This window comes from Tenrec ecaudatus, chromosome 10 (genome assembly GCF_050624435.1).
Source record: "Tenrec ecaudatus isolate mTenEca1 chromosome 10, mTenEca1.hap1, whole genome shotgun sequence".
NCBI classification, from domain to species: Eukaryota; Metazoa; Chordata; class Mammalia; order Afrosoricida; family Tenrecidae; genus Tenrec; species Tenrec ecaudatus.
Genome location: NC_134539.1, coordinates 132,538,148 through 132,550,489, shown reverse-complemented (window position 1 = coordinate 132,550,489; position 12,342 = coordinate 132,538,148). Strand labels below are relative to the sequence as shown.

Genomic DNA, 12,342 nt, shown 5'->3' with positions numbered 1-12,342 from the left:
TTTTTATTTTTTTTGCAGGATGTATTTTCATTGTTACAAATTTAACATAATTAAATATGATTAAAGCCTAGTAGTTAATCACAAAATAATTTGTAATTATATATTGGGAAATATTTATGTGTTTTCTGATGATCTTAGGTGACCCCTGTGAAAGGGTTGTTTGACCCCCAAGGGGTCTCGACCCACAGGTTGAGAACCCGCTGCTCTAGCCCCTAGTAGGGGGTCTCCCTGATGACAGTCCCCAGCACAGGGCCCACATACTGATCTTTCTTGGTCTCCTCCGAGGACACTCCCCTCACCTCCCAGGGCTGTGTCCTTTAACGTCATTCCTGCTCTGGCTGACGACTGTCAATGACAAGGGGATGCTCTGGTAGAGCAGATGCCTTAGGGACCCAGAGGCAGCCCCTGGGAGGTGTAAGCAGTCAATGAGCCTGAACACCGCTGAAGAAAGGCCTGGTGATCTACTGCAGGAATGTCAGTGACTGAGAAGCCCAGGAGCTCCGCCCTCCTCTGACTCTCAGGGAGTCCTCGTGGTAACTGGGAGAGGTGTCAGGTGACGGACTGGACATGAAGAGGGGAGAGGAGGAGGTGGCCAGCCCGGCCTCATCGACAGTCTCTTACCAGGATCCAAGTCCCATGGAACAGCTGTGACACCTTCGACCCTGAAGTCCGACAGGACCCAAGTCCTGTCAGCCCAAGTCCCCATTAATGGGCGATTAGAGACCACTCCCCTTGAGGCCAGCTGGGTGCCCCGTCCGCTGCTGCTTCCCGAAACAGAGCCACTGATCTGGAATTTGAAGCTAGTGCTTCCGTGGTCCAATCTGAGTGGCACATTCGGTCACCCGAGCTCCGGTCAACCGTGTCTTGGACTGCCTGCATCAGACACGGAGTGTGTCCAAGTAGGGGCAGCAGCTCTGAACGAGAGGGCAGTGGTTGGAGCCTATCAGCTGCTCCACAGTAAGGCCGGGGGATCTGTTTCCAAAAAAATGACAGGCTCAGGAACTCGATGGGACCGTTCTGCTTGGTCCCCAGGCTTGCTTTAAGCAGGAATGGAGTGGACGGCAGTGGGTGGAAAACTTTAGTGGCCCGGAGCCTCTCCCAGGGAACCGCTTGGTATGTCCTTCCTGGTGCCCAGCCCTGAGCCCTTCTGCTGTTACAGGCTATTCTCCATCTGTGCTGACTGCCATCCCAAGTCCCCTCCAGAGCGACTGACGTCCATGTCCTATCCGCCCTCCACTCCCTTGTCCCTTGGTGACTCATCCCCAAGCTTCCCAAGGAAGCCCCCACCCTCTGCCCTTCCTCCCCCTTTCATGAGTGGAAAATCCATCTCCACCTCCCAGGGCAGGCCTGCCCCTTCCTCCGCAGCCTCCCACCCCATCCCCCAGCATCCAGTTTCCTCTCCAGGACCAGGGAGCAATCACTGCTGGCCGGGCCTTGGCTTCCTCTGCTGGGAGGGGTTGAGGGGCTGGACCCTCAAAGAGACCCCTGGCTTCCCCCTTCTCTGATCAGGGGACAGAGAGGCCCAGGCCCAGGAAGTAGGGACTGACTTCCTCTTGTCCGGGAATGAGCCTCTGTCCTTTGCAGGCAGATTTGGGTCTCACGCAGAGGAAACCAAAAGTAGTCAGAGGGAGGGAGGGAGGGGAGGCCCAGCAACCAATCAAGGGCAAGGTGAGACTCAAAACCCGCGGCTCCCCGGGGAGCAGCCAGCAAGTGGCTGGGGGCCATGGCGGAGCTGCAGCAGCTGCAGGAGTTTGAGATCCCCGCGGGCCGGGAGGCTCTGCTCAGTAACCACAGTGCCCTGCTCCGGGTTGCCAACTACTGTGAGGACAACTACGTGCAGGTAGGTGGGCAGGCCTGGGACTGTCCCAAGCCTGACAGGTACCAGAGGGCTCAGCGGTGGGCTAGGTTGGGGCTCAGGACCCCTCCCACTCGAGCTTTGACCTTAACCTTGTCCCCAAACTCTAATCCTGACCAGCCAAGGCCCTGCCTGTTTCTTCTCGCTCCCAGGGTCTCAGAAATACCCAGGTCAGTGCCATCCCACTGCTGGACGCAGCCTCACCTGGGGTTCACCTGCTGCCTGCCTGTCCCCACAGGCCCTGGTCCTCACACCATCATTCCATTCTCAGGATGGTCTAGGAGATAACTTCAGAAGAACTCCCCAGTCATTACAGTGAAGTAGAGATGGGCAAGGGACAAGGCACAGGAGGAGTGGCATTCTTTCCCTGATACCTTGAGGGACAATTGCGAGCCTGCCGATTGGGCTGGGGCCATGGGAGGGCTGACCCCAAGGCAGGGGTGGGGACAGCATGACTCCTGGAGCAGACTACTGGCCGAAGATGACGAGGGAGAGTGTTAGAGTAGTTTTTCAGTTGGCGGGTTGTCCCAGGACTGAGAATATCGATTGGTGGATCTAATGTTGAGGTCCTCACTGCCCTGCATATCTACCCAGTGAGGCCAGTCTCATTATTTGTACTTTACAGATGAGAGAGGCGCCCTAGTGGTGTCCTGGGTTACAGACTGGGCTGCTAACTGCAAGGTCAGCAGTTCAAAACCGCTAGCTGGACTCGATGGCAGTGAGCTTGGTATTTCTTGGCATAGGTAAGGAAGGAGGTTGTACGGGAGGGCGAGGTGACTCATCCTAAGTCGCTCAGCCTTTCCCTCGCCATCCTTCTCCCTCCCTGAGATGCCGTGTGACATCAAGACAGCGGCACAGGCTTTGCCTGTGACACAAACAAACCAGCCCAGCCAGTTGCTGTGGGTCATTTCAACTCCCAGGCCCCCAGGTGTGGCACATCGGAACTGTTCCTGAGGCCACTGGGAGGCTGTGCCTTTTGGGAAGCTTTGTGCCAGGCCTTCCTTCTAAGGTGTCTGGGGTGGCTTTTGACTGCCAACCTTCCTGCAAAATGCTGACCTTCTGGCCACCTGCTGCTGGGATAAACTCTCTTTAACCTGAAGTAGCCCAGATTCCCCAGGAGGCCCGTCTCCCAGCCCAGGCTGCCAAGAGCAAGGAGCAAGTGCGGGTGAGACAGTGGGAGACTGCAGGGGGCCAGTTAGCAAGACTGGTGGGGGATGGGGACTTGCTTGGGGCCAGGCCTGGTCCCTGCTCTGCCTCAGTCAGTCCTCACCCCAGTCCTGGGAGGAAGTATCATTCCAGTTCACGAATGAGGAAGCTGAGGTTTGTAAGATCCAAGTCACTTTCCCAAGGTCTCCAAGTGAGCAGCAGAAACCTAGATTCAAACCCAGAAATCCCACTTCAGGGTCCCCGGAGACCAACCTCAAACGGGTCACACTACCCGACTGTCGTTGGGGTCTGCTGGGTGAGATGGCACATGGCTTACAAGCCAGCTCATGCTCTCGGCTCAAGAAGTTCAGGGAAGTTGTCCTTTCCATTCCCGGATGATGCAAATCAAAGGTCAGGGGTTTGAATCCAGCCAGCGGTACCTCAGAAGAGACGCCTATGATCCATTTCCCCAAAACCACCCAGCGAAACCTCTAGAGAGCACAGCTCTCCTCCGACCTCGCCAGGGTCCGCAGGAGTCAAGTTGTGGCGCAGCACCAGTTTGATTCCATTCCCTCTGTCAAAAAGAGAAACAAACTCACCGCCATTGAGGGGATGCTGACTCACCGCGACCCTCTAGGACAGGGTAGGCCTGCCCCTCAGGTTCCCAGGACTGAGGGTCTTCACATTTCTCCCAGGGACTGGCTGGTGCTTTCAAACCGCTGACCTTGAGGTTAGCAGGCCAATGCTTAACCCACCGCACCACCAGGGCTGCTGTGCTTCCTGCAGATCTCACATGTGTCTGGATGGGCTTTTGTTGGTACACAGAGCAAACACGCAGAATCCGGGGTCACAGAGCCTGGACTCCAAGTCCCAGGTTAGCCACCTGCCAACTACCCAGAACTGTGGCAACTTTCCCCCTTCCCCTTCCCCAAGGGGCGCCTGCAGGTGGGGTGAGTTGCGATCACGTGTTAGAGTCGGCCTCCACCCCGGCCCTGGCCCTTAAGCGGGGCATGCTCAATGGTAGCTCTTGCCATGTCTGTGTTATTTTGACTCAGTGCAGAGGTAAAAGGCACATGGTGGGTAATATAACTCACGTGGAGAGGGGTGACCGGTGCTTGCAAAGACACCCAGGGCATGGGAAAGCCAGACCCCAGTGGGAATGCCAGGACCGCACCACCAGTCACGTCTCCAGGCCTCTCTGAGGCTCTGTCCAGAGATCAGATGCCCTAGGCAAGGCTTGTATGGCTTCCCAGAGCTGTTCTTCACCAAGGCCTGGTTCTCACCGCCTTCACTCCTTCACCCACAACCAGGTGTCAAGAACCCGTGGCAAGGGGGGAGGGGGAGGCGGAGTGTAACTTCAGATCAGTGCTCTGCAGAGTTCTTGGGTCAAGGTCGACTGAGTTTACAGACAAGGTTATTTGCATGTAGTCCTCCCAGACCTCAGTTTGGGTCAGGAATCAGTGGGGGTGCAGCCTCTAGCCTCTTAGAGCAGGGCCCGAGCCCCTGCTTTTCCTGTTTATGTGGCTAATTCCACATGCCACTCTGGGGTGGGGGGCTGCAGGAGAAGAGGGGAGAACTAAGAAATCAAGGGGTCTCCCTCTGCAAGGAAGACCTTGAGCTAGAACAAAACCTGTTCTCCTAGCTGATTAGAACCTCCTGGTGTAAGTCTGTGATGTCCTGGAGATTCAGGAGTTCACAGCTTCACTGCTAACTGCAAGGTCTGGGGTTCAAACCCACTGGCTCCTCCCCCATGTGCGTGAGATGAGGCAGTGTGCTTCTATAACGATTGAGTCTTGGAAACGCTATGGGACAGCTGTGACTTGTCTCCTAGGGTCACTTTGAATCAGAATCCAGGCCTCAGCATGAGGCACTCACACTGTTGGGTTTTGTTATGGTTGATTAGCTTGTCTTGTTAAGGCTCTTGGTTACTTAGGCTGATGAGATGTAAGTGGACATGCAAAGGAGTGTCGCTTTGGGTGGAGCAAACAGCTGGGAGATGAGGAAGCAGCCTGGGGAAGCAAAAGGCCTAAGGAGTTTGCTCCCAGCCCCCACAGTCTGATCCGGGACTGAAAAACCTCTTCTGTCTCCAGCCTCCCCTGCTCACTCCTTCACCACCGACGGGCAGCGTGACTGTGGCCACCATTTGGCAGGGTGCCTGGCATGCAGTAGGAAGATGCCCTGAAAGTGCTCAGATCCTCATTCAGCCCATTAATTAATTCGACAAATGCATATTTATTAAGTATCTTTGTGTGTCAGGTATCATTCCCCTGGTCCTTCAGGCAAAGCCCACTCACGGCCATCCAGTCAACTCTGACTCATGGAAAGCCACCCTATCAGAGGGAGCAGAAATGCCCCTGTGGGTTTCTGAGAACTTAAACCTTTATGGAGTAGAAAGTCCGCCAAACAGGAAAGTGCTGGACTTTTGGCACTTACCTTTTAGTGGGGAGGGATAGTTAGCAAGAAGAAGGGGGGGGCGGGTAGAAGAAGAAATAGAGGAATAATTTCTTTTTTAAAGTTAAGAATTTTATTATCAAAATTATGACATCTCTTGTGAAAGTACCAATGTTACAGCAGGCGCAAACACATCACTTGAGAAAGAAGTGACAACTTCTTCCCTTCCAAGAGTAGCCCCCTCCCCGCCCGCCTGCCCTCACCGCCTGAGAAATAGTTTCTGATAGTGCTCAGTGCCACACATAGAGGAGAACAAGGTGGTAGTGATAAAGAGTCAATATGAAGGTCAAGGGGAAATTTTGAATAGGGTAGTGAGGTTATGGTGTCTCTGAGAAGCCGAGATATAATGCTAAGATTAGGAGGGGGAAAAAAAAAAGATCTGGCATGTGCAAAGGCCCCGAGGTAGAAACAATCTTCTCTACTCGCTGCTGTGGAGTGGATGCCGATGCATAGCAACTCTGTAGGACAGAACTGTCCCTGTGAGTTTCAGAGACTGTAACTTTATGGGAGTAGAAAGTCTCATCTTTCTCCCATGAAGCACCTGGTGGTCTCAAACTGCCAACCTCTCAGATCGCAGCCCAATGAGTAACCACCACACCACCAGAGATTCTATAGAAACAACCTTAGCAATGGCCTGTGTGGCTGGCAGGGAGAGGGGGAACTGCAGCAGATTCTCGGGTTTTGGATTTTGTTCTCGGGGTATTGGAAAGCCAGTGAGGGGAATGGATGAAGCCACTCCTTTCTAGGCCTCAGCTTCCTTAGCTGTGAAATGGACCAGACCACTAGTTCCCCAAAGGCTCACTTTTGCATTAAGGTCACAGGAGGAGGAGAAGAAGCCCTGGCGGTGTAGTGGGGGAGGTGCTGGGCTGCAGCTGGGAACACCAGCCAGTCCTCAGAACAAAAGATCATGTTTGCTCCTTCCAGATGTTGAGGACGATGATGGCAACACATGTACAAATGTTCTTGACACAATGGATGATGAATGGATTGTGATCAGAGTTGTATGAGCCCCCAATAAAATGATTTAAAAATTAGGTAAACAAGCAGCCATCTAGCTCAGGAGCAACAAAGCCCACATGGAAGAAGCACACCAGCTGGTGCGATCACGAGGTGTCGAAGGGACCAGGTATCAGGCATCATCAGAACAAAAAAACTTACCATAGTGAATGAGTGGGGGAGTGCAGATTGGAGACCCAAAGCCCATTTGTAGGCCACTGGAGATCCCCTTACAGAAGCATCTCCAGGAGGAGATGAGGCAGTCAGGGTGTGATGTAGCAATGATGAAAAATACAGCTTTCCTCTAGTTCCTAAATGCTTCCCTCTCATCCCCCCAATCATGTTCCCAATTCTACCTTACAAATCTGGCTAGACCAGAGGATGTACATTGGTACAAATGGGAACTGGAAGCGCAAGGAATCCAGGGCGGATGATCTCTTCAGGACCAGTGGTGAGAGTGGCGATACTGGGAGGGTAAAGGGAGGGTGGATTGGCAAGGGGGAACGGATTACAAGGGTCTGTATGTGACCTCCTCCCTGGGAAATGGACAACAGAAAAGTGGGTGAAAGGAGACGTCGGACAGGGTAAGGTGTGACAAAATAATAATTTATAAATCATCAAGGGTTCATGAGGGAAGGGGAAGTGGGGAGGGAGGGGAAAAAATGAGGACCCGAGGCTTAGGTGGAGAGCAACTGTTTTGAGAATGATGAGGGCAATGAATGTACAATGAATGTACAAATGTGCTTTACACAATTGATATATGTATGAACTGTGATAAGAGTTGTATGAGCCCCTAATAAAAAATTTTTAAGAATAATCAATTAATTTATTAAAAAATATTTACCCTTCAGAAATCCATACGGGCAGGTCTACTGTCCTATAGGGTTGCTCTGAGTTGGAATCAACTTGGTGGCAAGGAATTTGATTTTGGGTTTGAGGAGCAGAGGGAGCACCTGAGGAGCTTTTAAAGGCACAGATTCCTTGGCTTCCTCCACCCCTGAAGAATTCTGGAGTGGGAACAGTATGTTGTTTGTTTTTCAGTTAAGAAGGTCCCTTCCAGTCAGTTTTCCTTCCTTTTCCCCTTCCTTCCCCTGGAACAGGGCAGCTCTGGGGAAAGTAGCAGGGCCCTCGCAACTCCCTCCCCAGGGGGCCTTTTGAGAAAGGCTCTCTCTCCCTCCCCTGGCACTCATTCCCCAGAATGGCTCACTGGCTTTCCGAATGCCACTGAATGCCCTCTGGCCATTGTAACATCCTTCTGGAGATGCCCTGGACATTCATCCCAGCCTCCCCTGCCTTCCCTCCTGTCCCGTCCCACTCTGCCAGGGGCCTGGGCGAAGGGGCTGGCCTCATCAGGCCAGGACGGTGTGTGTTTCAGACTTCAGACAAGCGGAAGGCGCTGGAGGAGACCATGGCATTCACCACGCAGGCGCTGGCCAGTGTGGCCTACCAGGTGGGCAACCTGGCCGGGCACACCCTGCGCATGCTGGATCTGCAGGCAGCCTCGCTGCGGCAAGTGGAAGCCCGTGTGAGCACGCTGGGCCAGGTAAGGGCGCAGGGGGGGCTTCTAGCTGTGGTCTCTGACTCCTCAGCCCCACTCAGACATATCCTCAGCAGATGCCTCTTCCTGATTTTTTTCCCCAAGACGAGGGGCCAGACTACTCCAGAGGGCTGGTACTTCCCAAAGTTTGGCACCTCCTTATCTTTGTGGCTTTGTCTCCATGGTGGCTCTCTCTGTCCATGTGACAACGAGCTCCTTGAAGACAGGACTTTTGCCTTCTCCGCAGTCCACCCTGCAGTTAGCAAACTGGCTCTATCGATCTTGAGGGCTACATAGTCCCACAAAGAGGCAAACGGCCCCTGTTTAAATCTGGAAACAACTCAAGCCAAACTCCCTGCCAGGGAGTGGATGCTGACTCACAGCGACCCTATGGGACAGGGTAGACCTGCCCTTGTGTTTCCGAGCCGATAACTGTTTGTGGGAGTCCAGAGCTCTATCTGTCTTTCTCCCTCGGAAGCACTGGTGGTTTCCAACTGCAGTTCTTGGGGATCGCAGCCCCACAAGTAGCCACTCTGACCCCAGGGCTCCTCTCCCCTGAAGATAGGACCCCAGAAATGCCCCTGAGGCCATGTGCACTTGGCTCCCTTGGCAAAGTCATGGTCAGCCCTGGAAACACTGCCACCACCAGGCAGTGCCCCCACCCTTCTAGCACGCACGCCCTCCTCCTTCCTTCCGGGATCCTTGACCGAGGGCTTGCCCGATTCAACACGCATAGGCCAGCTCCGCATCTGGCTCTGCCTGCGCCCTGGCCACATGGTCAGTATGCACTGGGTGGGGCGGGCGTGGGGGGCGTTCTTCCTGCTCTCACTCATTGAGCCAGAGACACTGCCCTCTTGGTGCTGTCGGCTTCTCCCCTAGAACATTCCAAATGGAAGGTTATTCATTTATTTTTCCCCTATAGAAGGGAACTGACCCAGCAAGGTCCTCTGCCGCCTCCACCTCACGCAGGCCACCTCGCAGCTAGCCCAGCCTTCCCGTCTCCTCCCAGCTACCCCCAGGATTTTGTTTTCTCTTTTCCTCCCGCTTCTGCTCAGCTAAGAATAACCTTCATTTGTTTCCACCAGGAAGTTGCTCTAAAGTGGCTCCATCCTTCCCCTGCTCAGAACAGAACATTTAAAAAAATAATAAATTGACCCCACAGAGTGGATTTTGACTCAGAGACCTTATAGGCCCGGGGAGAACTGGCCCTGTGCACGGCCGAGACTTGCGGGGGAGAAGAAGTCCCTACTTTTCTTTCCCCCCCCCCCGCCCCCCACCTCCCTTTGCTAGTCTTCTCAGTTGCTCATTGGCCTCGGGGTTGAAGCTGTCTCTTGACCTGGCTACCTCCCATGATCCCTACCCCCCACCTCCAAGATCTCCATGGGACAGATGTCTCCATGGCCGCCCCAAATCCTGTCTTGCAGATGGTGAACATGCACATGGAGAAGGTGGCCCGCAGGGAGATTGGCACACTGGCTGCTGTCCAGCGCCTGCCCCCTGGCCAGAAGGTCATCGCCCCTGAGAGCCTGCCGGCCCTCACGCCTTACTACAGGAAACCCCTCAACTTTGCTTGCTTAGATGATATTGGCCATGGGATCAAGGTAAAGAAAGGTCCCACTGCTTCCCACTCCCAGCCGTCTTCCACCTCCGTTTTGCCTTTTCTTAACTCTCTGAAGTATAACACTGTCAGGACCCCTCCCTCTCCTAAAGACCTTCATCCTGTACTCCGATCATCTGCTGAGCGTCACATCCTGAGGCCCCCACTGTGGGTGCTGGGTGCGAAGGGGAAGAGGGGCAGGGAGGATGTCAGGGTGTGCATGAGAACAGCAACTTCCTCTGTCTGGGGGTTTGAGGTCACCGTACTGAGCCACCAACCCAGAGCGGCTGTGGATGGGGGGACACACTGCGGAAGTGGGGGGCTTTCTTCTCTGCCCACCTCCTGAGAGTTGGGAAGGGCACCTCCAGCTTCCCCCCCCATTTTGCCTGTTCCTCTGCGTGCACATTTCCGAGTAGATTCCGACTCACACTCCCTCCTCCACTCCCCATGCCTTCTCCTGGGAAGGCCTTTCTGCTTTCTCCGCCTTCTCCAGTCACCTTCCCTCTTGCTCCGGGGAGCCCAGCGGGCTCCATGCCCTCATCCCCAAAGCTGGGGACCCCACTACTCCCTTGTGTCACTTGTGTACTCCAAGTGCTCTGGGACCACAAGTTCTTCAAAGCCAGCTCCACAGACCTGCCAAAGTGGCCGGTGGATTCTTCCCTCAGGATGCTCCCGTGGGCGGTGGGCGTCTAATGAATTAGGGACTGGGTTAGTCAGGCTGAGCCTGTGCTCTGAGATGGTGATGATGGGGAGGGGGACATGGGTGGAGGTGCCCCCACCCCTCATCCCCGCGGTGCTGTGCAAAGGAAGTGGCCACCAGACTGTGTCTGCGCCCCAAAGTGTCTGTGGTCCCGGACGTCGTGGGCCCACTGCAGCTTAAGCCCCAGCTCCCAGACCACTAGCTAGACGAGGTGGGGGGTGGGGAGGGGGTGGCAGGCGGCTGAGAAGTAGAAATAGGAACTTGCTGGGCCAGCACGCTGCTCCCTCCTAGTTCTTAACAGTCCGTCCCTCATTGTTTCTTCTGGGGAATGAGGTGGGGACTGTCCCATCCCCACACAGGTCAGCCCCGCCCACTCCCTTATAGGACCTGAGCACGCAGCTGTCGCGGACTGGGACCCTGTCTCGAAAGAGCGTCAAGGCGCCTTCCACACCCGCCTCCGCCACCCTGGGGTGAGGCTTGTCAGTCGGATCCGGTCAACCCCGCTCCCTCCCCGCGCCCAAATGGCACCATCTGGCCTGTCCTCCCCAGCCCGCCCCTCCCTGCTGACAGATGCCCCTCTCCCGCCCCCAGGAGGCCGCCCCGCATCCCCGAGCCCGTGCAGCTCCCGGTGGTGCCTGACGGCCACCTCTCCGCGGCTTCCTCCGTCTCCTCGTTGGCCTCGGCAGGGTGAGCCCTACCGCGGGGTGGTGGGTGTCCTGGGCCTGCCCAGTCCTAGCAGGCGCCTACGTCGAACGGGCCCTCTTCTGTCTCCAGCAGCGCTGAAGGGGTCGGTGGGGTCTTCCAGACCAAGGGCCTGGGAGCTCCCCTTGCTCCACCTCTCCCTGGCCCCGTGGCCCCACCCACTGCCGCCGCCTTCCAGCTGCCCCCTCCGCCTGAGGAGCTGTCGCCACCCCCGCCAGGTAAGCGCTCCCTGCGCTCACTCCATGCGGAGCCGCCTTCTTCACTGTCTCCCAGGGAGGCTAACAGCGGGTCTGTAAGCTTCCACCTCGCTGAGCCTAATACCCTGAGATCTGTACAGCCCTCTCGGCCCTCATACCCACCACCCGTTAGCAGGTAAAGGCGTGGAGGCTGGGGCAGCGGGGTCACTTACCCGAGGCCACCCTGCCCTGTGGCCACCTGGTTGTTCCCAGCTGTTGGTGCTTCCTGAGGATCTAGGGGCACCGTGGGAGGAGTCAGGTGGACCAGGGCTGCAGTTATACAACTGGGGGGCTCCTGGGCCCCTACTCTTCCACAAAGTAGTTTCTGGGCACTGAGGGTGGCCTTCCCGCTTTCCCTTCTAGCCCCTGAGCTGCCTCTGCCCTTGGACCTGCCCCCACCTCCTCCACCCCTAGACGTGGACGAATTGGCGCTGCCACCCCCGCCCCCAGGGTTTGGCTCATCTGAGCCCGCCTGGGTCCCTGCTGCGTACTTGGAGAAAGGTACTGGAGACCTGGGGCGGTTCTGGCCTCGTGGGGGCTCTGCCCGCTCCCCCAGGCATCTCATTCCCCCCCACCTCCCCGCATTTAGATGAACAGATCCGAGGCTCATCTTAGGCCAGCCCCCGGGGCTGGGGAGCCTGGTATCCAACGTAGATCCAGCTGGGAGGGGTGGGAGGGGGACTTCAAGAACTGTTCCTGCACCTCCCAGCTCATGATCCCCGCCTCCTGCCTTGCAGTGGTGACCCTGTACCCATACACCCGCCAAAAGGACAATGAACTCTCCTTCCCCGCGGGAACCATCATCTGCATCACCCGCCGCTACTCGGATGGCTGGTGCGAGGGCGTCAGCTCAGAGGGCGCTGGCTTCTTCCCTGGGAACTATGTGGAGCCCAGCTGCTGACCGCCTGGGCGCTCCAGGCTCTGCGCCTGGCCGCTGGCGAGCTCCACCATCTGGGTGGGGCCAGGCCTGCCCACTTCAAGGACTGTGCCCTCCCAGCCCCCTGATAGTGGGACAGGGTCTCGGCAGGTAGAATGAGGAACCACCCAGAAACCCATTTGTTGGCAGTGAGGAAGAACTGGGAGCCAAGGAGTGTGTTCTCCTCTGCAGAGGAGTATCCAGCC

At 56.0% G+C, this 12,342-nt stretch overlaps 1 protein-coding gene across 2 annotated transcripts; it reads left to right on the top strand.

Moving 5' to 3' along the window:
- The first annotated feature begins 1,723 nt into the window (after positions 1 to 1,723).
- Positions 1,724 to 12,121, top strand: ABI3 (ABI family member 3). Of its 2 annotated transcripts, none has more exons than XM_075559303.1 (8): positions 1,724 to 1,840; positions 7,824 to 7,973; positions 9,410 to 9,586; positions 10,667 to 10,752; positions 10,874 to 10,969; positions 11,057 to 11,202; positions 11,584 to 11,721; positions 11,958 to 12,121. In XM_075559303.1, the coding sequence occupies exons 1-8, from the start codon at positions 1,724 to 1,726 to the stop codon at positions 12,119 to 12,121; spliced, it is 1,074 nt and encodes a 357-aa protein (XP_075415418.1). The 2 variants fall into 2 exon arrangements, with proteins under 2 accessions (XP_075415418.1, XP_075415417.1); XM_075559302.1 differs by having other exon boundaries at positions 7,824 to 7,991.
- Positions 12,122 to 12,342: the final 221 nt, after the last annotated feature.

Bases quoted from the DNA above. Each gene is read 5' to 3' on its own strand.
- ABI3 (XM_075559302.1), top strand. From the start codon at position 1,724: ATGGCGGAGCTGCAGCAGCTGCAGGAGTTTGAGATCCCCGCGGGCCGG. The intron at 1,841-7,823 runs GTAGGTGGGCAG...TGTGTGTTTCAG, and splicing joins GTGAGGACAACTACGTGCAG to ACTTCAGACAAGCGGAAGGC. The intron at 11,722-11,957 runs GTACTGGAGACC...CCTGCCTTGCAG, and splicing joins TGCTGCGTACTTGGAGAAAG to TGGTGACCCTGTACCCATAC.